The following is a 20,563-nucleotide window of genomic DNA, read 5'->3' on the forward strand; positions in this document are numbered from 1 at the left end:
ATTACTTTTTTCTTTATAAAAACTCATCAGTCTCCTCAGTGCCATCAGCTGCCCCCTCAATGCCATCAGCTTCCCCCTCAGTGCCACCAGCTGCCTCCTTAGTGCCACCAGCTGCCTCCTCAGTTCTGTCAGCTGCCTCCAGTGCCATCCGCTTCTAGCCAGTGCCATCAGTCTCCCCCTAGTGCCACCAGCGGCTCCCCAGTGCCACCAGCTTCCCTCCAGTGCAACCAGCTGCCCCCCAGTGCCATCAGCTTCCAGACAGTGCCACCAGCTCCCCCCCCCCCATTGCCACCAGCTTCACCCCAGTGCAGCCAGCTGCCCCTCAGTGCCAACAGCTTCCAGCCAGTGCCATCAGGCTCCCCCTAGTGCCATCAGCTGCCACCTCAGTGCCTTCAGCTCCCCCTGTGCCACCAGCTTCCCCCAACTGCCACTAGATTCCCCCCCAGTGCCATCAGCTGCCCCCCCGTGCCATCAGCTTCCAGCCAGTGTCATCAAGCTCCCCCCTAGTGCCATCAGCTGCCTCCCATGCCATCAGCACCATCAGCTCCCCCTAGTGCCACCAGCTTCCCCGCCCAGTGCCACCAGCTTCCCCGCCCAGTGCCATCAGCTTCCCCGCTTAGTGCCACCAGCTTCCCCACCCAGTGCCACCAGCTTCCCCGCCCAGTGCCACCAGCTTCCCCGCCCAGTGCCACTAGCTTCCCCACCCAGTGCCACCAGCTTCCCCGCCCAGTGCCACCAGCTGTCCCCCCAGTGCCACCAGCTGCCCCTCCCAGCAATGTCCCCAGTGCCATTGAAATAAAATAATAACCTCTCCTGTAGGGGTGCCGCTCCACAGCTCATCCATCTTCTTGTCTGTGCGCTGCACTGTCGTCCTGCACTATGTCCTGATGATGTGTCAGGAGGAAAGTGCAGCTTGATGCGGGCCAGCGGGTGGTCACATGACTCAGTGGTCACATGACAAAAACGAATCCTCGATGCAAAAAATTTGCATCAAAGATTTTTGCTGTCGAATTACTCGATTTAATCGAGCAATCGTTTCAGGTCAATCTAATTGTGGATAAAGACCCGTATTCCCATTACCATGAGGACTTGTATAACCTCTGTTGAGTGAATCATTGTTTGCTGTTTTGTGACCAACAGTTTTAAATCCAATGAAGACTATGTATATGTGCGAGGAAGAGGTCGTGGGAAGTACATATGTGAAGAATGTGGTATACGCTGTAAGAAACCAAGCATGTTGAAGAAGCATATCCGCACCCACACGGATGTACGGCCTTATGTTTGCAAACTGTGCAACTTTGCCTTTAAAACTAAAGGTAAATATAAGTCTTTTGTGTGAGCATTGTCTGATGCTGGTAGAGGTTACTGAATCAGCAAACTGTATGATTTAATAGAACAGACGCATATTCCTCGTACCTATCATGTATTCTCAATGTGTATGTGCTTTCATACACCATGGCCTCATGTACTGTTGCTGGTTATATTTTATATGCTGGTTTAAAGGGGCATGGACATAAGTATTCAGACCCTTTGTCATGACACTTGAAATTTTGCTCTGGGGCCTACCATCTCTTCTTCTTTAAGATGTTATTACATATTGATTAGAGTTCACTTTACGGTAAATTCAGTTGATTGGACATGATTTGGAAAGATACACACCTGTCTATATAAGGTCTCATAAATGACAATGCATAATAGAGCAAAAACCGGGCTATAAGGAAGAAATATCTGTCTGTAGAACCCAGACATGATTTTGTGGTGGCACAGATCTGGAGAAAGTTACAAAAAAGTCTGCTGCATTGAATGCTCCCTAGTGCACAGTGGTCTTCATAATTCTAGAATGGCAAAAGTTGGAAAAACCAGTACCCTTCCTAGAGCTGACTACCTCATCAGTAATTGTGGGAAAATTGCCTTGGTAAGAGAGGTGACCAAGAACAGGTGACAAAGATCCTATGTGCCGATGGAAAAAAACCTCCAGAAGGGCAACCATCACTGCAGCATTCCACCTATCTGGGTTTTATGGCAGAATCTCCAGAAAGAAGTCCCTCTCACTAAAAGACACATGAAAGCCAACTTGGGGTTGGCAAAAGAGCCCCTAAAGGACTTTCAGACTGTGAGAAACAAGATTCTCTGGTCTGATTAAACCAATATTTAACTTTTGGCCTCAATTCTAAGTGTCATGTTTGGAGAAAACCAGACACTGACCAATGCCATCCCTACAGTGAAGCATGGTGGTGGCAGCATCATGCTGTTGGGATGTTTTTTAGTGACTGGGATAGGGATACTGGTCAGAGTTGAAGGAAAGCTGAATGGAACAAATCGTAGAGATATTCTTAATGAAAATCTGATCCAGAGTGCTGTGGACCTCACACTGGGCTGAAGGTTTAAAGGGGTTATCCAGGAAAAGATATTTATGACTTATCCTCAGGATAGGTCATCAGTATCAGATCTGCGGAGTTGTGACACCTGAGACCACCACCGATCAGCTGTTAGAAGAGGCTTTGAGCGTCGCAGCCTCACTGTACATCGGTCACATGGCCTAGTCACAGGTCAATGGGGCTGAGCTGTTCAATAATTGACCCCCAATGACTCTAAGCACACATCCAAGACAACACCGGAGTGGCTTATGGACAACTGTGTGAATGTCCTTGAGTGGCCTAGCCAGAACCCTGACTTGAACCCAATCGAACATCTCTGGAGAGACCTGAAAATAGCTGTTCAATGACAGTCCCCATTCATCTGGACAGAGCTTGAGAGGACCCGCAGTGAGTACTATGTATGGTGCACTGCTTGGTAAGCTATGAGAAGGGCACAGTGCTTACAGGATCGCCGGTGGCTTCTCAAACGGCTGATCGCAGGGGTCCTGGGTGTTGGACCCCACCGATCAGATACTGATGACCTATCCTGAGGATAGGTCATCAGTATTAAAGTCCTGGGAAATCATTTTAAATGTAAATGCTGCTTGTAGTGACATCTACATTTTACCAGGTCTAGGTGTGCAGTTCACAGCTCTCTCACAAACTCTCAAAACTATTGCGTACCATTGAACATACATCACTTTTATCAGTACATCTATGGTAAAGGTTACAAAAATACCTCTAGACTTAACATATTTTTACTACAAACCATTAAAGTGGTTATAGTAAAAAAAAAAAAAAAAAAAATATATATATATATATATATATATATAATTTGTGATCGGGGCTTATCAGTAAGAACCTACCTCCCCATTTACTCATAACAGATGCTAACGGTTTGAGTTGTGCCATAACCATTCTCATCGAAAGTACACCTGAAAGAGGGCATACCCTGTGGGAGAGTAAAGAAAAAGGGATGGGCAGGGAGGGAACGCTGCTGCCGTCCGTGCCCCTGTGTGTGAGGGTTGATATAGGGGCAGGGCACCCCTCCCACAAGTTCAGGCCAATAAATTGGCCTTGATACTTGTGATGGGGGCTTATCAGTAAGAACCTACCTCCCCATTTACTCATAACAGATGCTAACGGTTTGAGTTGTGCCATAGCCGTTCTCGTCAAAACTACACCTGAAAGAGGCCAAAAACCCAGCATGAAGTTCAGAACACATTTATTAAGACATTACAACGCCAAACTCTGAAAGGCACATGAAATTTCCTGTACAGGGTTAGGAACATATCTATTAAAACAAGACGAGCTGTCCTGAAACAATGAGTGGGTCTATACCTAAATTGACAGCCAAAATATGCACATGATATATAAACTGGGAGGTGGATAACGCTGCTGAACCGAAGGATAACAGAGGAGTATCGGTACTGCGGTCGGCCAATGCCCCTGACAACTTCTGTAAGACCTGTACTGGACACCATTTGTGTGTTGTGCGAAAAAAAATTGATCTGCGTAGAGGGACCTGATTGCGATGTTTTGGTTACGGGTAAGGACAGGATGAAACCCTCGGAGCTGGGGATTAACTGCCTGCGGGTCAGAAAAGGGTTAATAGGTGACGAACAAGTGAACTCTCCTGGCCTCATGAAGCCGTAAAAGGCCAAGTAAATGGCAGCTTTGACTACCAGGCTTTGTAGCACCACGAAGGGACTCAAATCCAATAAATCGGACATGTCTCTAAATACCGGGCCGGAAATGGGCTGTCTACGGGAGCTTAAACCAGGACTACTTTTCTGTAAACCTTTTAACGTGGCCTTGACATCATGACTCGAAAACAACGAGATTCTCTCTGGATGTCAGAGTGACAAATGATGTTGGACACTCGACAGGTAAGTTCTGACTGTGCCATGTGAGAGGTGCATTTGTACATGACAGTACCCGATAAAAGACATTATGTGGTCATTATGACCAAGACCGCCTTGTGCATGTTCCCACTGGAATCTACAGTACAACCGCCAACCGGTGTTGTACACTCTAGTAGTGTTGGCTACATCTCTGGAGAGACCTGGAAAAAAGCACATAGGCAGCGGCTAAGTATCTATTTAGCTCAGTATTAGCGAGGCAAGATGAGGAGACAGTGTTCTTGAGGTATCGGCTTCAGGGCAACCCTGGGAAAACGGAGAGTAATTATGCTTAGCTAGAGCGTCAACTGCTACCATCTGTGCATCATGTACAAGGGAGCCACAGAACCGGAAATTATGCACTAGCGACAATTGTACCAGACGCCTCAAGAATGACATGGCCAGTTGTGACCTGGATTTGCCACTGCTCAGCACATTTACGGTGGAGGGACTATCGGAAATGAAGACAACGGTATGGCCTGCCCAAGAGTTACCCCAAGCATGAGCCACCGCCACCATGGGATATAAGTCCCCCGCCTCTGTGGATTGGAAAACTCCTGTGGCCTTGAACATCTCTACTGGCCATGTCCCGTTCAGCCAATGGGGCCCAAAAAATGCAGCAAAACCAGTGTTGACATTACTACTAGAAAATATGATGGGGGAGTTCTCTGAGACTGCTGGAACGAACATGGATACGCTGTTCCAGTGACTCAAAAAGTGATTCCACATAACTAAATCTGCTTGCGCCTGACTATCCAGGAACACCAGACTATCCTGACAGGGGGCTTCTGAAAGGAGTGGTAACAACCGCGGTACAAAAGACCTATCCTGAGGAATGACGCGCATGGCAAAATTGAGCATGCCTAATAGCGACTGTAGCTCCACCTTCGTGGTGACCCTACCAACTGTGAATTTATGAATGACTTCCTGGACCCTGACTAATTAGTCTACCGGTAACCTGGCAGACATTCTCCCGGTGTCCAAAACAATGCCCAAGAAGGTAATGGTGGTAGAAGGACCATCCACCTTCTTGGGGGAAACGGGAATCCCTAACTACGCAAAACAAGCTAAGAGACTCTGTAAATCTCCCTGCAAGCCCTGTGGAGATTCGATCAGTAGGAAGTTGTCCAGTAATGTATGACGTGTTCACAACCGAACTTGTTCTCAAGGATCCAATGTAACGCTTTTGCCAGCTGATCGAAAATCCAAGGGCTGCTTCGGGATCCAAAGGTCAATTTCGTGGCAAAATAATAAGAGGTTTTCCACCTAATTCCGTGCCATTGCCAAAGCTCTGGCCTGATAGGGAATTAATTTAAAAGCATCCAATATGTCCGCTTTGGACAGAACTGCGCCAGGACCTGTCGCTAAAATGAGCGCAATTGCCTGATCGATAGAGGCATATACCATGCTGACCTCCTCGGCTGGTATGAGGGAATTCAGGCTTGGTACATGTGTACCGTGAGGTGCTGACAGATCAAAAATTAGTCTCTCTTTTTTACTAAATTTACCCGTGACCACCCCTTTTGGACTGATTCCCCAACGTTCAAATGGGGACGCTGAAAAAGGCCCAATGACGTAACCCTTGTCTAACTCCAGCTGTAACAGCCTATCAATGGAACCAGGATTGTGTAAAGCGGACTGCAAGTTCCTACACTCAAAGGTGTCATCCGGTAAAGCCACAAGGCCTGTGTGGAAACCAGTTGTAAAACCAGATATGAGAAAGTCGCAAAGATAAGCATCCTCATGCCCCTGCAAATAAAATTGCAAGAGATCCACATTTACGACGCTCATGCAATGTTTATCTGTTTTTAATGAACATGCTACCTTTGGGTGAGCACGGAAACAGTTGACGCAAATGTGCAACAGACGACACTGGCTATAATTGCAAGAAGAAAAATTATAGTTGTTGCAGATCTGTGACCTGCCCAAGTACTTAATAGGATGGCCGAGTTTATCTACAGATGACTTCTTCTGGGTAACATCCGACGAACCTGGGATAGGAGCAGAAGCATTGGACCTTGGGGCATTTGCAGCATTATGACACCATTGGCCTGTGTGGTAAATAGACTGGCATGAGGAACATGCCGGGGCTTTCAGCCCTGCGAAATGTCTACAGAAAATTTCTGTGTCAATATTCACCCAGTTGGTAGTAAACTGAAATTGGCTAAGAGCCGCTGCTGCTTTTGCGGAAAATGAGCAGTGATAGTCATAAAACCCAAAACCACCGTATTTGTAACCCAGCTCCGTGACCCTAAACAAGTACAGGTCCAATTCTTCCCTCCTATCAGGTCGTACGGAACATATGATGTCTCTGTACAGACTAAAAGCGAGTACAAATTCTGGGATGGTCAATTTTCTACGTTTTCTAAGTCTGAGATTGCGACCCTTCAGGACGACAGAGACCTCACAACAAGCGATGACCCTATTGTCCAATAGGTCATGAGTGGCAATTAACAGGGAGGCGAGGTTCACGTCTCTCCCATCGAGGATGTCCTTTTTGATGTTGGCGGGAATAAAATGGTCTGGAGCGACATTGGGCACGGTAACGAAGTTACCTGAACTGCTAGCTATTGGTGCAGCTGCGACCAGTAACTGTGTGGCTGGTGAGGACAAGACGGTGACCCTTGACTCCACTGACTCCAACCTAGACTGTACATTTGAGACAGAAGACGTCAAACTATTGAGCATGACGTGAAGTTGGGTCAAGGAAGTTTGGACCGTAGCCATGGAGACCTCTTGCTGACCAGCTTCTACTGGGGTTGACACTAGCAACCGATACATCTCAGCCTTCCGGGCCGCGGCCGGGAAAGGAATGCCTCTCTTTGTCAACTCAGACATAAGTTTGGGTACAGTCCAATTGCGTAGTGAAGGAATACTCCCGGATTCTGAGACCCTGGAACCAAAATCTTCACCAGAAGCATCCACGACATCAGACATGTGAGACATAAGACTGTGGAAACAAGCAAAATTTGACGGAACGTCACCATTACAGTCTAATGACCTGCTGACTAACACCCATGAAGCTATACCGACACCGTAACTGCTGAAAACCCGTCATGCAAGAAAGGAGCAACCGACCCTGGTGATAACATGACAGCTGAGGGATAATAAACAGAGGCAGGGTGTTGCAGAAAGCAGAAAAACGTGTAAAGTCGTGAAGAGAGGACCTTACCAGAAGAAAGGAACACAAAGCCTCTGTAGCACAGATTCTGTAACAACCGCGGAAATGACCTGTCCACACAAAGTAACCAGAATTGAGAAACTTACAGTTTTTTTTTTTTTTGCTACATGACGCCCAAATCACTGTCATAAGTAACCTGCATAGCTATAGGACATTCCGCGCATCACCGTAAGGTGTATCCAAGGTACAAAATACTCCAAACAAAGGGCCCACGTGCAAAATAGTGGATTACCGTGCCCCCAAGACACTGTTACATAACGTGTAAAAATGCACTTGACAGCGGCCATAAACTGCCAATGGTAAATTCCATGTCTATGGGAAAACAGACCAAACGCTATCACTGTAAGGTACCCTATTTAGAGTGATCTGACCTTTTACCTCTACATCCTTAAAACTGCATGATATTACAAAAACCCTACCTAGCTAAGCGCACGGCGCCCCGTGCCAGACTTTACCTCACAGATAACCAACCATGCCTGTCCCAGACGAAGCACCTCACAGAGCCCAAAGTAAATTACCTAGCATTTATGTAGAATACACATTTATAAACATAAAGAATGTACCACACAAACTACGTTGGAATATAAACTGGCACCAAATACAGAACTGTATTTATACCACCTCCAAGCAGCAGAAGTTACCCACCCCCTCCCCTACCCTACCCCCTACAGCCTCCCCAATATAGTAAAATGAAGAATCTTGTGCGATGAACGATACAACGGAGTCACGCTGACTCCTGCTACCTGCGTGCGAGTCACGTGGAAGCCGGCGTTCTGCCAGACTGCTGTTGCGGCTAGGAGGGAGCAGCTGACCGGAAGTGAAGAAGGAGATCTTCCTGTGACGCTGACCTGCCGGCTGGATACTGGTAAGGCTGCTGCCGTCCGTGCCCCTGTGTGTGAGGTGAGGGTTGATACAGGGGCAGGGCGCCCCTCCCACAAATTCAGGCCAATAAATCGGCCTTGATACATATGCTACAGAAGATATCAAATTGAAATAATTCTCAGTTGTATAGTGGGCAGATTAGTCTTTCCTCAGTATAGGTCATCAGTATCAGATTGTTTGGGGTCGGACTCCAGGCACCCCCGCCGATCAGCTTTATGTAGAGAACACTACATTTTGTCTTCACAAATTCAGTGAATGGGACGGAAGAGCTGTATTTACAACTGCTGACTGCTGCAATGTAGACGGCAAGCAAGTAAACAATGAAGAGAACGCAATGCTCGCACGATCGCTGTATTCTCGTCAGACAGCTGATCTGTGGGTGTGCCAGGAGTCAGACCTCCGGCGATCTAATATTGGGATAGCTCATCACTATGGGAAAGCAGAAAAACCCCTTAATACATGAGGCTCATAGACTACTCGATACATTTATGTGATATGTACATTAGAAATGATGCCGGCCTGTCTGCAACGAGAGCGTAGCACAGTCAGAAGTCTCAGTGACAGACTGTTATTGCACTGTTAACGTCTGCAATGTTTGTGCTGATGTGGCCAGCCTTACAGACAAAGATGACACAAGCTGCATAATAGAAAGGTATTAAAAAAAAGTATGCTTTTACGGTCCTTTCACTGGGTCAGTTTCAAGTTTATCAATAATGTAAAGGCCCACAGTCTCCCTGGTGGCCCTCTCCATCCGTATCTACATTAATTATTGATGAAGTCCTGATAGCTAGTGTTCACATACATTCATTTGCAGAGAAAATGACTTCCATTTGATGCCACTGGTCTAGGGATGCTTTTATTAATTGAAGCTGGGATTTGCATTGAAGTCCTTGAAATCGATATGAGCTGTAATAGAAATCTTATATGATGTTGAGTCGACTTTGCTTTTCATGTTATCTTTCAATTGTCAGGTAAAACATGCAGGGTTTTTGTCCATACTATGACCAGGGCAGATTTATTCTGCCTCTCTCTAGAAGAAAATGCCTTTTCTTGTCCACAATTGTGGACAAGAATAGGACATGTTCTATATTTTTGCGGAACGGAAGTGCGGACCCGGAAGTGCAGATCCGCAATTCTGGATCCGAGCGTGACAAAGTCTGTCCCCAAAGAAATGAATGGGTCCGCAATTTTCTTCCACAAAACGCGGAACAGAATTGCGGACATGTGAATGAGGCCTAAGGGTCCCTTATCATCGCCAGTTAGTCAGCTACTTGTTAGGTAGTTAGCGCCCAGCCCACCGCACCGCAGTCACTGATTAGTCGCTGATTAGGGTCATCTCTGTCACTAATCAGCACTAGTACTATATAGTATCTGTAAGTGATCAAGACTGATCGCAATCAGATCTATATCAGTACATTAGGGTCACCTTAGGCTCTACAAAAAACGCAGTGTTCGCCCGATCAGGCCTGATCTTGTGCCCACACTTGCGTTCAGTCCGCCCCACCGCAGTGACAGAATGTAATTTTTTTCTGATCACTGCAAAAACACCGTAGAATCGCTGCGGCGCTATAAAGATCACTTTTGAGGGGCATGGCGAGTTCATAGAAGATTTTTTTGGGCACAAGTTAGCGGAATTTTTTTTTTATTTTTTTTCTTACAAAGTCTCATATTCCACTAACTTCTGACAAAAAATAAAATCTTACATGAACTCACCATACCCCTCACAGAATCCAAATGCGTAAAAATCCCCTGTGAAATCCTAAAGGTACTCATTGGAATTTGGGCCCCTTTGCGCATCTTGGCTGCAAAAAAGTGTCACACATGTGGTATCGCCGTACTCAGGAGAAGTAGGGCAATGTGTTTTGGGGTGTATTTTTACATATACCCATGCTGGGTGAGAGAAATATCTCTGTAAATTAACAACTTTGTATAAAAAATGGAAAAAGTTGTCATTTACAGAGAGATTTCTCACACACAGGATGGGTATGTGGGAAAAGACACCCCAAAACACATTGCCCTACTTCTTCTGAGTACAGCAATACCACTTGTGTGACACTTTTTTGCAGCCTAGGTGCGCAAAGGGGCCCAAATTCCAATGAGTACCTTTTAGGAGGGCATTTTTAGACATTTGGATTCCAGACTTCTTCTCACGCTTTAGGGACCCTAAAATGCCAGAGCAGTATAAATACCCCACAAGTGACCACATTTTGGAAAGAAGACACCCCAAGGTATTCCGTGAGGGGCATGGCGAGTTCATAGAAGATTTCTATTTTTTTGGGCACAAGTTAGCGGAAATTTACTTTTGTTTTGTTTTGTTTTTTTCTTACAAAGTCTCACATTCCACTAACGTGTGACAAAAAATAAAATCTTACATGAACTCACCATACCCCTCACTGAATACCTTGGGGTGTCTTCTTTCCAAAATGGGGTCACTTGTGGGGTATTTATACTGCCCTGGCATTTTAGGGTCCCTAAAGCGTGAGAAGTAGTTTGGAATCCAAATGCGTAAAAATGCCCTGTGAAATCCTAAAGGTACTCATTGGAATTTGGGCCCCTTTGTGCACCTAGGCTGCAAAAAAGTGTCTTACATGAGGTATCGCCGTACTCATAAGAAGTAGGGCAATGTGTTTTGGGGTGTATTTTTACATATACCCATACTGTGAGAAATATCTCTGTAAGTGACAACTTTTTCCATTTTTTTTATACAAAGTGCCTGCTCCTTCCTTCCAGGACTGTGATGCTCCTTCACTGTAAACAGTCGGTTTGACATTGCCGCAGCCAATAACTGGCCATGGTGACAACCTGATCTCCATGTGTCATGTGACGATTTGTCATGACATAAGGGGAGCCGGTCTCCACCGTAGTCAGTGGAACATAGCGAGGGAGCTCAGCGGAACATTGGAACCGGCCTGGAAGAGAAGGAGCAGGGAGCTAGTACGAAAGCAGGTTATTAAGCTCCCCCCCCCCCCCCCCTTTAAAGTGCATAATTTCACATATTGTTGTTTCCTAAAATATCTCTATTGCCTACCTGCACAGAAATATAAGAATGATGACGTAACTTAAAAACCTAACTAGGCTTATTGCTTATTCGCTTGGCTAACTAAACCTGATGGGCTGTCTCTTTATAGGAAACCTGACAAAACATATGAAGTCGAAAGCCCACATGAAAAAGTGCCTGGAGCTTGGAGTAGCAATGACATCTGTAGATGATGCGGAAATAGAAGAGTCGGGTACGTCATACTTTAATTTTGGTGTGTGTGTGAGAAGAGGAATCGCCCACACAGCTGCCTAACATGGGAAAATGCATTTAAACTTCAAGTCTGTGTATATACAGTATATCTATTTGCAAGCCATGAAGATGCTCTGCTAATAGCAATAAAACAATGTTTCATTGCAATGTTTTAAAAAATGTACATGTGAGGTTTAGCTTATCAGTTGAGTGGAATCATTTTATGCATTGTGTTTTATTTGCATTTATTCAGAACAGTTTTTACATGGTTTCCAGATTAATTTGAGATTGAAAAGTATGTTTCTTAAAGTGTTAAGAATATACCACAAACTCAAAATTACACAGTACAGTTGGCACAATATAATATTCATACCATATCAATGTGGAAGTGGGATGAGTGTGTATGAGGTCATATCTCCCAATCTCTCAATAAGGTGTGTAAAAGGTTTTACTAAACTAGAGTCTATTGCTCTGTGATAAAACCTAGGATGCCCAGCTTGGTATAAATTAGAAGGCTAAATCATACCACTGGCTAACTGCATCATGGTGTACACAAGGAAGATCTAAAACAGTAGAGATAGAAGAACCATTAAACTGGCATGGGGTATGACCACTGAGTCCCCCACTGATCATGAGAACAGGGGTCCCGTGTCCCCTTGTTAGACTGCCACCTTATTCAAACGCTATGGCAGAGATAGCTGAACACTGTACTCTGCCATCTCCGTATACCATAGAGATTAGTGGAAGCGTGCATGCTTGCCTAACATATCATTCGGAGGGAGCAGGATCCCCATTTGCTTCCCAGCAGTCACACCTCGTCAGTTAGTCCCTATCCAGTAAATGGCGGATAACTTGTTGTTACTAGAGTAACATCTTTTAAGGGGTTGCCTAGGTTTTTGACAATGATGGCTTCAGGATAGGTCATCAATTTCAGATCGACAGGTCCGACACCTTGCACACCTGCCAATCAGCTGTCACCTTGTAGCTCCAGTACCTGAACAACACACCTTTTTCCTTATGTAGTGCACTAAAATGGTAACTGCAGAAACCCTGCTGAACTGATATTGAAGGCCTATCCTGAGGATATCTATAAAAATAAGCAGAGGCACAATACCAGAAAAAAAAATAACTACCATATATAATCGATCACACACATGCCTATGGTCCAAAATCAAATACAAACACCTATAAAAGAACCGCTAGACCGCATGATATTAATATTATATTTTATTTAACATATGAGGATACTATGTTAAATAAAATATAATATTAATATCATGCGGTCTGGTAGTTCTTTTATGGGTGTTTCTATCCTGAGGATAGGCTATAAATATCAAAATTTTGGACAGCCTCTTTAATGAAAAGACCCATCTGTTAGACAGCAAAGTTAAGCCTAAAAACTAAACCATTACAAGTCAGAGTCCAGGTTCTGGGAACAGAAACATTGTTTCTGCAGCATGAGCATGTGGTCCCTATTCAGGTCTATGGACCTTCAAGTTAATGTTCACTTATTAACACCCAGTACACCTAGTTGTTATCACCACTCTAGACATGGTACTTTCCCCTTTACACCATCAAAACCAAAATTGGGAAGACATATGCAAGCTGTTCGGTCTAGGATCATGTACCATCACAACAGTCCTTATCTTGTACAGATGTAGCAGGGGTAACACACACACTCTTAACTCATCGCTTTATCTTGAAACAAAAGCCATTGAAAAGCAATTGCTTAACGCATTTAGTTGTATTTAGTTTAGATAACATGTCTCATAAAGCATGTGTGTTAACCCTGCTACATCTGTATATAGAAGACTAGGAAACCTAGTAAATTCGATCTGGTTATGTCCATCATAGCCACACAAAAAAATCTGCACAGAATGAAGCAACTTTATCCCCTATAAACAGAGAAATATAGAATAAAATGAATGTATAACAAGAGTGCCATGAGGTATTTATTGGTGGCAGGGTAAAATGCCAAAAAGATAAGTAATGTTCAGGCTTTTGTTTTGATGTCACCTAACTTGATTAAGAGTACAATTTATTTTGTATTTGGACTTTGGTGAGTCGAGGAAATGTATCACAAGCCTCATTGTTACATCACTGAGACATGATGTATGCTTCAATTATTATAGAAATACATTAGAATTAAAAATCTTTAAATTTTTTCTATGTATTACTGTATTCATGATTAGTCTTGTTTGGCTGTATGTTTTTTAATAGGAAATTGAAATCCGCAAACTTTGAAATTCTTTTTATCTTCTTTATTCTACTATTCTTATGTCTGTTATATTGTCATTATAGGAAACATTGAAGAGATGCAAAAAGAATCTGAAAAAAGCTCCATATCTATTGATCACCAATTTTCAGATGCAGAGGAATCAGATGGTGATGATGCAGATGATAATGATGACGATGATGATGAGGAAGACGATTTTGATGATAACCAGGGTGACTCAACACCAAAAACTAGATCAAGGAGTACAAGTCCTCAACCCCCTCGATTTTCAACATTGTCTGTTACTGCTGCTTCAGCATCACAAAGAGCATCTCCAGAGGTCTCCATAGGTCACTCTTCTTTGATGAGCTATTTATCCACCATGCCTAGTATTCACATTACACATCTCATGACCCCAAGCGCTATGAGTGGAGACTCCCAAATGGTAAACTATCAAAAGCTTGTCCTTGCTAATTTGGAACACGACAGAGAAAAAATGGATGTACCTGGCAGCATGGATGAGGACTATATGCTTACTTCTGAAGCTAGTTCATCTCCTAGGGACTTCTCATCTTGTAGTCGCCATTCCTCTCCAGGATATGACTCTTCACCATGCAGAGATAATTCACCAAAGAGGTACCTATCACTTAGGGGAGATTTGTCCCCCAGAAGGCACTTATCACCACGAAGGGATGCTTCACCAATGAGGCACCTGTCACCAAGAAAAGAGGCTGCATTAAGGAGGGAACTTTCACCACGAAGAGATGTATCACCAAGACGCCATCTTTCACCATTAAGGCCAGTGTCACCTGGAAAAGAGATGTCTACTGGGCGAGATCTGTCTCCTAGAAGAGAGAGGAGATACATGGCCAGCTTTAGAGCACTTTCTCCTCGAAGACGTTTACACCACAACCCAAGTTTGCCAATGAGTCACTATTTGCACTTAGACTCAGGATTACTTGGCCCTGGAGTAAGTTGCCTTTGATTTTTACATGTTTATATTTATGTTATCCATATTTGTTGTATTCAGTGGCGTAGCTAGAAATGACTGGGCCCTACAGCATATTTTTGAATGGGGCCCCCCCTCCCCCAGTAATTTTTTCGCAACCCCTTCCTTTCATGCCACCCCTATTCCTGTGGCTAGTAAAGATCGCTCTCTCAGGCCAGGCCTGGCAGCTGTTCAATCCATTTTCTACACTGTCTATACTGTCACTGTATATCATTTCATTGTCTAATGCTGTTGAGGGGGCCCTGACAAAATCTTTTAGTTCTCATTCTCCTGGATGGGCCCTTTCGGGGTCAGGGCCCCAAAGCAGCCGCTTCCCCTGCTTCCCCTATAGTTACGCCCCTGGCTGTATTAATGAGATTCTTACAGCTGTAGCTTACAGCCGTGTTGTAGTATTAGGCAAAAGGCACATCATCTTCATCGTTTGCCAGGCACATGTTAGTTTTAGCTGCCTAACTATTACCGTATTTTTCGCTTTATAAGACGCATCCCAGATTTTAGAGTAGGAAAAAAAGAATTTTTTTTTTTCATCAGACCTCATATCAGCCCACTCAGAGCCTTATAAGACCTCAGATTAGCCAATCAGACCCCATCAGGCCTCAGATTAGCCCATCAGTACCCCCAATCAGACCTCAGATTAGCCCATCAGTAGCCCCCAGACTTCAGGTCAGCCCATCAGTACCCCCCAGACTTTAGATCAGCCCATCAGTGCCCCCAGACCTCAGAATAGCCCATCAGACCTCAGATCAGACTAAAATAAAAAATCATCTTACCTGTCCTGCGCAGCGGCTCTTCTTCAGCTGTCGCACTCCCATCTTCCCGGCCTGCGCTGCACTGTCACGTGACTGCGTGCAGCATCAGGTCATAGTGCGTGCACTACGTCCTGACTCTGTACGGGGCGCAGGCAGGGAAGATCGGAGCGCGACAGCTAAGGAGGAGCCGTGGCGCAGACCAGGAAGGGTAAGTATTACCTGCGCTTGCTACGCTTTGCTCCCCGCTCCTAATACATACTAGTGAGCGCTTCCATAATGGAAGCGCTCACTAGTATTCGTTTTATAAGACGCATGGACATTTTCCCCCCACTTTTGGGGGAGTAAAAAGCAAAAAGTACAGTACCTAAAGTTGTGTATAAACGTGAACGCCAAATTTTTGCTCTTTATATCCACAATTGATAACATCATAGGTATCGTAGCATGATCATGTTTCAAGCACTTCATGGCTCTTTTTATCCCAAAACTGGATAATATTTAATTCATTCTGAAAGGAGTTGTATATTTCTCTCTTACATAGTCAAAAAATTATGGTGAACAGCAAGAACAGTGCTGTTTTTCCAGCATGGGTGTCTAGAGAGTTTTATTTATTTATGTTCCCCTCTAAACAATGCAGTGATCACAATATATTGTTGCCTACTTTCTGCTGCTTTTGTGATAGTGTACCCTTAATTGATTGTGGGATACATTCTTGTGTGTTGTGAAACATATTGTTCTGATGTGGTTTAACAGACATATTATTATCTAGAGTATTACATTTCTTAACTTTCACTACTATTAACGTTCAAAGTCATAAATTTGGCTACAGCTAAACCATTTGAGTTGAAGCTTATTTTCCCCATTAGGACCATTATATATAAAACAGGAAACCGGGCAAAATAAGAACAAATAGTGTCCATGGACTTTGGGTAAACATATGTTAACCGCAGTATAGATTCATAATGGTATTTTATATGTTTCTTTAGATCAGGCCACACAAGTTAGAGGGACTCAAAACCAAGATCATGAAAAATTTATGTGCTTTTTAGCTGATATTTAAAGTGACGAAGGGAAACCTGTCTGGCTTGTTGGACAAATGTAGAAGAACTTTGGACTTTTCAGTTATGTGAAAGAGTGTTAGCAATTGCACCACCTAATGTGCCAGCCATATCTCCCACCACTACTTCAAGCTGGAGGCATATAAAATAATAGTGATCCTTTAAACAGCAATATCAGATTTGAGAATGCATAAACAGGGAATGGCTAATATATAGTCACTCACTCATGTTGCCAGTGGAGATGAAGTGATCACATTGTTTTTGGTGCAAGAGTATTTTGACAATTTCTTTCAGACAATTGTAAGATTAAACTAGATGAGATATATTGTATATTAAAGAGAACCTGCCACTATTACAGACCTCTTTAAATTAGAACATTAGTGTGATGCTATACTGTATAATGCACTGGCTGATAAATGTACAGTGTTTAAAAGGGTTTTTCTAGATTTTAAAACTGATGACCTATGCACTGGATAGGTCATCAGTATCTGATCCGTGGGGTTCTGACACCCGGGACCACTGCCATGTGAGTATCCCCGCCTTCTCCATGCTCACAAAGCACAGCGCCGTATATTGTATAGAGGCTGTGCTTGATATCCCTCTCACCCCCATTAACTTCAATGGAGTTGAGCTGCGCCTAGGCCACGTGACCGATGACTGTGTCGTCACTTGGCCTAGGAAAAGCTGTGTGAAGGCTGCCGCACTTACAGGAGCTCCAGTGCCTTCTCAAACAGCTGGTCGGTGGGGGTCCCGGGTGTCGGACCCACTGATTTAGCACTCCGTGCACTCTAGAAACTGCCTTCAAAAAGTCACATAATAGGGACTTTGTGACTTTTTTAGGTCATTGCGCAAAAACTTTTTTTTACACCAGTCAATCCAGTTTAGAAAAATGGGTGGAAATGGGTGTGTTAGCTATGTTAATGAGCTTCATTCTAGACTTGTTAAAGTCTTTTTAAAGTCTCAAAGAAAAGTCACAAACTCACTGTAGTAGGGGGAGGGTGTAGAAAAATTGGAGTAGCTTTTCTAGTCAGAAATGTTAGGTTTAAAGATGCGCCAGATTTAACAAACAACGTGTGAATTCAAACTCAAGCAAAACTGACTTCAAATAGTACTCTCATGATAAATTCCTCCCTATGTACTTAACAACAGTTTTTCTTTATTTCTACTGCAGAGTTTACGAAAGAACTGGCCACAGTTGCCATACGTAGGTCCTTATCCAGAAGATACGCTTGGACACCAAAGCCATGGCCCTGCCCCTGTTGGCCACAAAGACTATGTTTTCAGCCACTTGCCATTGCACTCACAGCAGCAAATACGAGCACCTTTACCTATGATCCCCATTGGTGGGATTCAGATTATTAATTCAAATTCTGCAGTCCAGTCCAGTCCTCACTCCTCATCAACCACAACTTTGCACCTAAGTAGCTCGGATGAGAAGACAATCCCATCTTCAGAGTCATGTATCCCATTGCACCTTGAAAAACATTCTTCTTCTGATTTTCCTCTTGGAGATCCTATCCATGGAGTTGCCCCAACGCTCTTACCTTCACCAGGGCAAAGCCCTTCAGATGAAATCTCCAAGCCTGCTGAGAGGGAGCAAGAGGAAAATATACGTACTTGCACAAAAGCCATTGCTTGCCTGAGGATTGCTACAGAGGAAGGTCTATCGCTGAAGCGAGACCAACTGTCTCATCCTCCTGAGCCCAATCAAAAAACATTAGAAAGTGCACAGTTTGGCATTAGGCACTTTAGTGGACATGAGGCAGGCATGTCACTTGCATGCGCCTCACCCACCCATGTTGACTTGCACGGTGAAAAAGACAGTTTTGGTACATCACAGTCTACATTAGCTCATTCCAAATTCTATAGTAAGAGCATGGACATAACAAAGTTAGGATTTCATGGCAGGAATGAAGAGCCATCGAGCACACAGGAAGGGAAGGACTCCACAGGCGAGTCTAGTAACTTGCATTGATTTGGATGGGCATGTAGATGATAAACTCTTTTCTTGTAGAAAACACATTCATAGCATGTCTGATGTACTTAACAATGATTTGTTTTTGAAATTACTTTTATTATAAGAAAACAGATAACTATAAAGATATAGACATGTGTATATATATCTATACAAATAAGTCATCATGAGCCTGACCAAAATGAAACTTTAAACTCTTGTAATGGGTCTGGTACTTTTAATTGTACAGATGTTTGTGCCTTTTCCTTTACTTTGCTTATATTCTTATAAGCATTTTTAGCAGTACCCTGTATATATTTTAGAATTTGTGTATCTGCTTTGTAATAATTGTAATTTCATTCTTTTTGGACACTTGGGCCTACATGTAAAAAGTAAAAACATAGCATCAATATATATGTGAGGTTGCACTAAAACATATTTTTATATGATTGAAATTCGACAGCTTTTATGTACAGCTCCAATCCTGTAATACTAATATTTATTTACTTTGTTTCATAAATTGTAAATTTTTTCTTAATGTCGTGAATTGCGTTTTTCTATGTGAAGCATGGGGATTACTGTTGCGTAAATAGAACAAAAAAATGTATAGTGTAAGCAAGATATTTAACTGAAATATCATCTTATCATGCACTTATGCATTGGTTAAACAAGAAAAATTACGGATATATCAGTCAGTTCTTTACTCTTGTAATTTTTTTCGTCCCTTGTTTGCTGAATTGACTATAACTTAAGTGCGGATTGTGATTTTAAAATTATAGTAATGTAAAGCATTAAAAGTAAAAACACGTGCTTATTGTGAGGTTTTATTTCTCCGAAAGCTGTATGACACAGTTATGAATATATCACAAAGTATATATGGTCTTATGTGAACATTTTGCTTGGTATACTCCAATAATACATATGGGAAACATTCCACCCCATGTATATGTACAAGTGCATCACTGGTACAGTTATATGTAACTCTCAGTTGGACACGTCACCAAATAAATTTACTGGAGTGTCTTTATAAAAAAAAAGGTGACAAAGCACATCTGACTATGTGGAAATGGGTTATTGTGCTATTTAGTGGATTATAATTCTGTGAAACCGAGTTTGTAATACAGATCATTAAGGAGTGTTCTTTAAAAAAGAAATAAATATACAGTTACATGCAGAAACTGTGTTGAATGTTTATCATGCATTGTGTTTAGACTGGAAAAGTCTATGTCTATGGAGTGTGTTTAGGTTGTGACTTAGTAAGGGTCCATTCACACATCCGTGTGTGTTTTGCAGATCCGCGGATCCGCAAAACACGGACAGCGGCAATGTGCATTCAGCATTTTGCAGACCGCACATTGCCGGCACTAAGAGAATATGCATATTCTTGGCCGCTATTGCGGACAAGAATAGGACATGTTCTATTTTTTTCAGGATCGGAATTGCGGACCTGGAAGTGCGAGTCCGCAATTTCGGATCGGGACCGCACGTCGTGCGGCCCTTTAGAAATGTATGGATCCACAATTCCGTTCCGCAAAATGCGGAATGGCATTGCGGATGTGTGAATGGAGCCATAATGTGAGCACAGAGATTGAATCCCCCCTTCACATTGTGGGAACAGGTCATACATGGCCACTGGCATAACTAAAGGCATGCAGAGATAGCAGTCAAACACCAGCTGTGTCTTCTAAGGTGGCCTAACTGCTCCTCTGGCCCTTAACCCTTACATGACTGCCGCCATACAACTGGTTCAAACAACAGAAGCCCAAGGCTAATGTCTGCAATCGGTGGTATCACCACTCTTAGACAATTAATCCTTTAGATGCCATGGTCAAAATGTGACCTGTGGCATCTGAAGCCTAAAATGGCTCCACCCAAGCAGCAATCGCAGGAGCCGTTCATTCACTGCAGCACCCCTGGTCCTCTTGAATGATCCAAAGCTGCCACTTCTATGCTCCTATGGAGACTTTGCCTGTGGCAGGGCTCCACAAGAACATAGTGAAATTCTCATAGACTCCAATGCAAATGTGCAAG

At 43.5% G+C, this 20,563-nt stretch overlaps 1 protein-coding gene across 4 annotated transcripts in view; it reads left to right on the plus strand.

Annotated features, from left to right (window-relative positions):
* The window catches only part of HIVEP2 (HIVEP zinc finger 2), a 257,470-nt gene extending 237,764 nt beyond the window's left edge, over positions 1-19,706 (plus strand). For all 4 annotated transcript variants that reach the window (XM_044291698.1, XM_044291697.1, XM_044291696.1 and 1 more), the window contains 4 exons: positions 1,141-1,316; positions 11,450-11,551; positions 13,852-14,735; positions 17,750-19,706. In XM_044291698.1, coding sequence (XP_044147633.1) covers positions 1,141-1,316; positions 11,450-11,551; positions 13,852-14,735; positions 17,750-18,553 — 1,966 coding nt within the window. In that variant the 3' untranslated portion in view covers positions 18,554-19,706. The remainder of the gene's footprint in view (positions 1-1,140; positions 1,317-11,449; positions 11,552-13,851; positions 14,736-17,749) is intronic.
* The last annotated feature ends 857 nt before the right edge of the window (positions 19,707-20,563 follow it).

The sequence above is a fragment of the Bufo gargarizans genome, chromosome 4 (assembly GCF_014858855.1).
Source record: "Bufo gargarizans isolate SCDJY-AF-19 chromosome 4, ASM1485885v1, whole genome shotgun sequence".
In the NCBI taxonomy this organism is placed as follows: domain Eukaryota; kingdom Metazoa; phylum Chordata; class Amphibia; order Anura; family Bufonidae; genus Bufo; species Bufo gargarizans.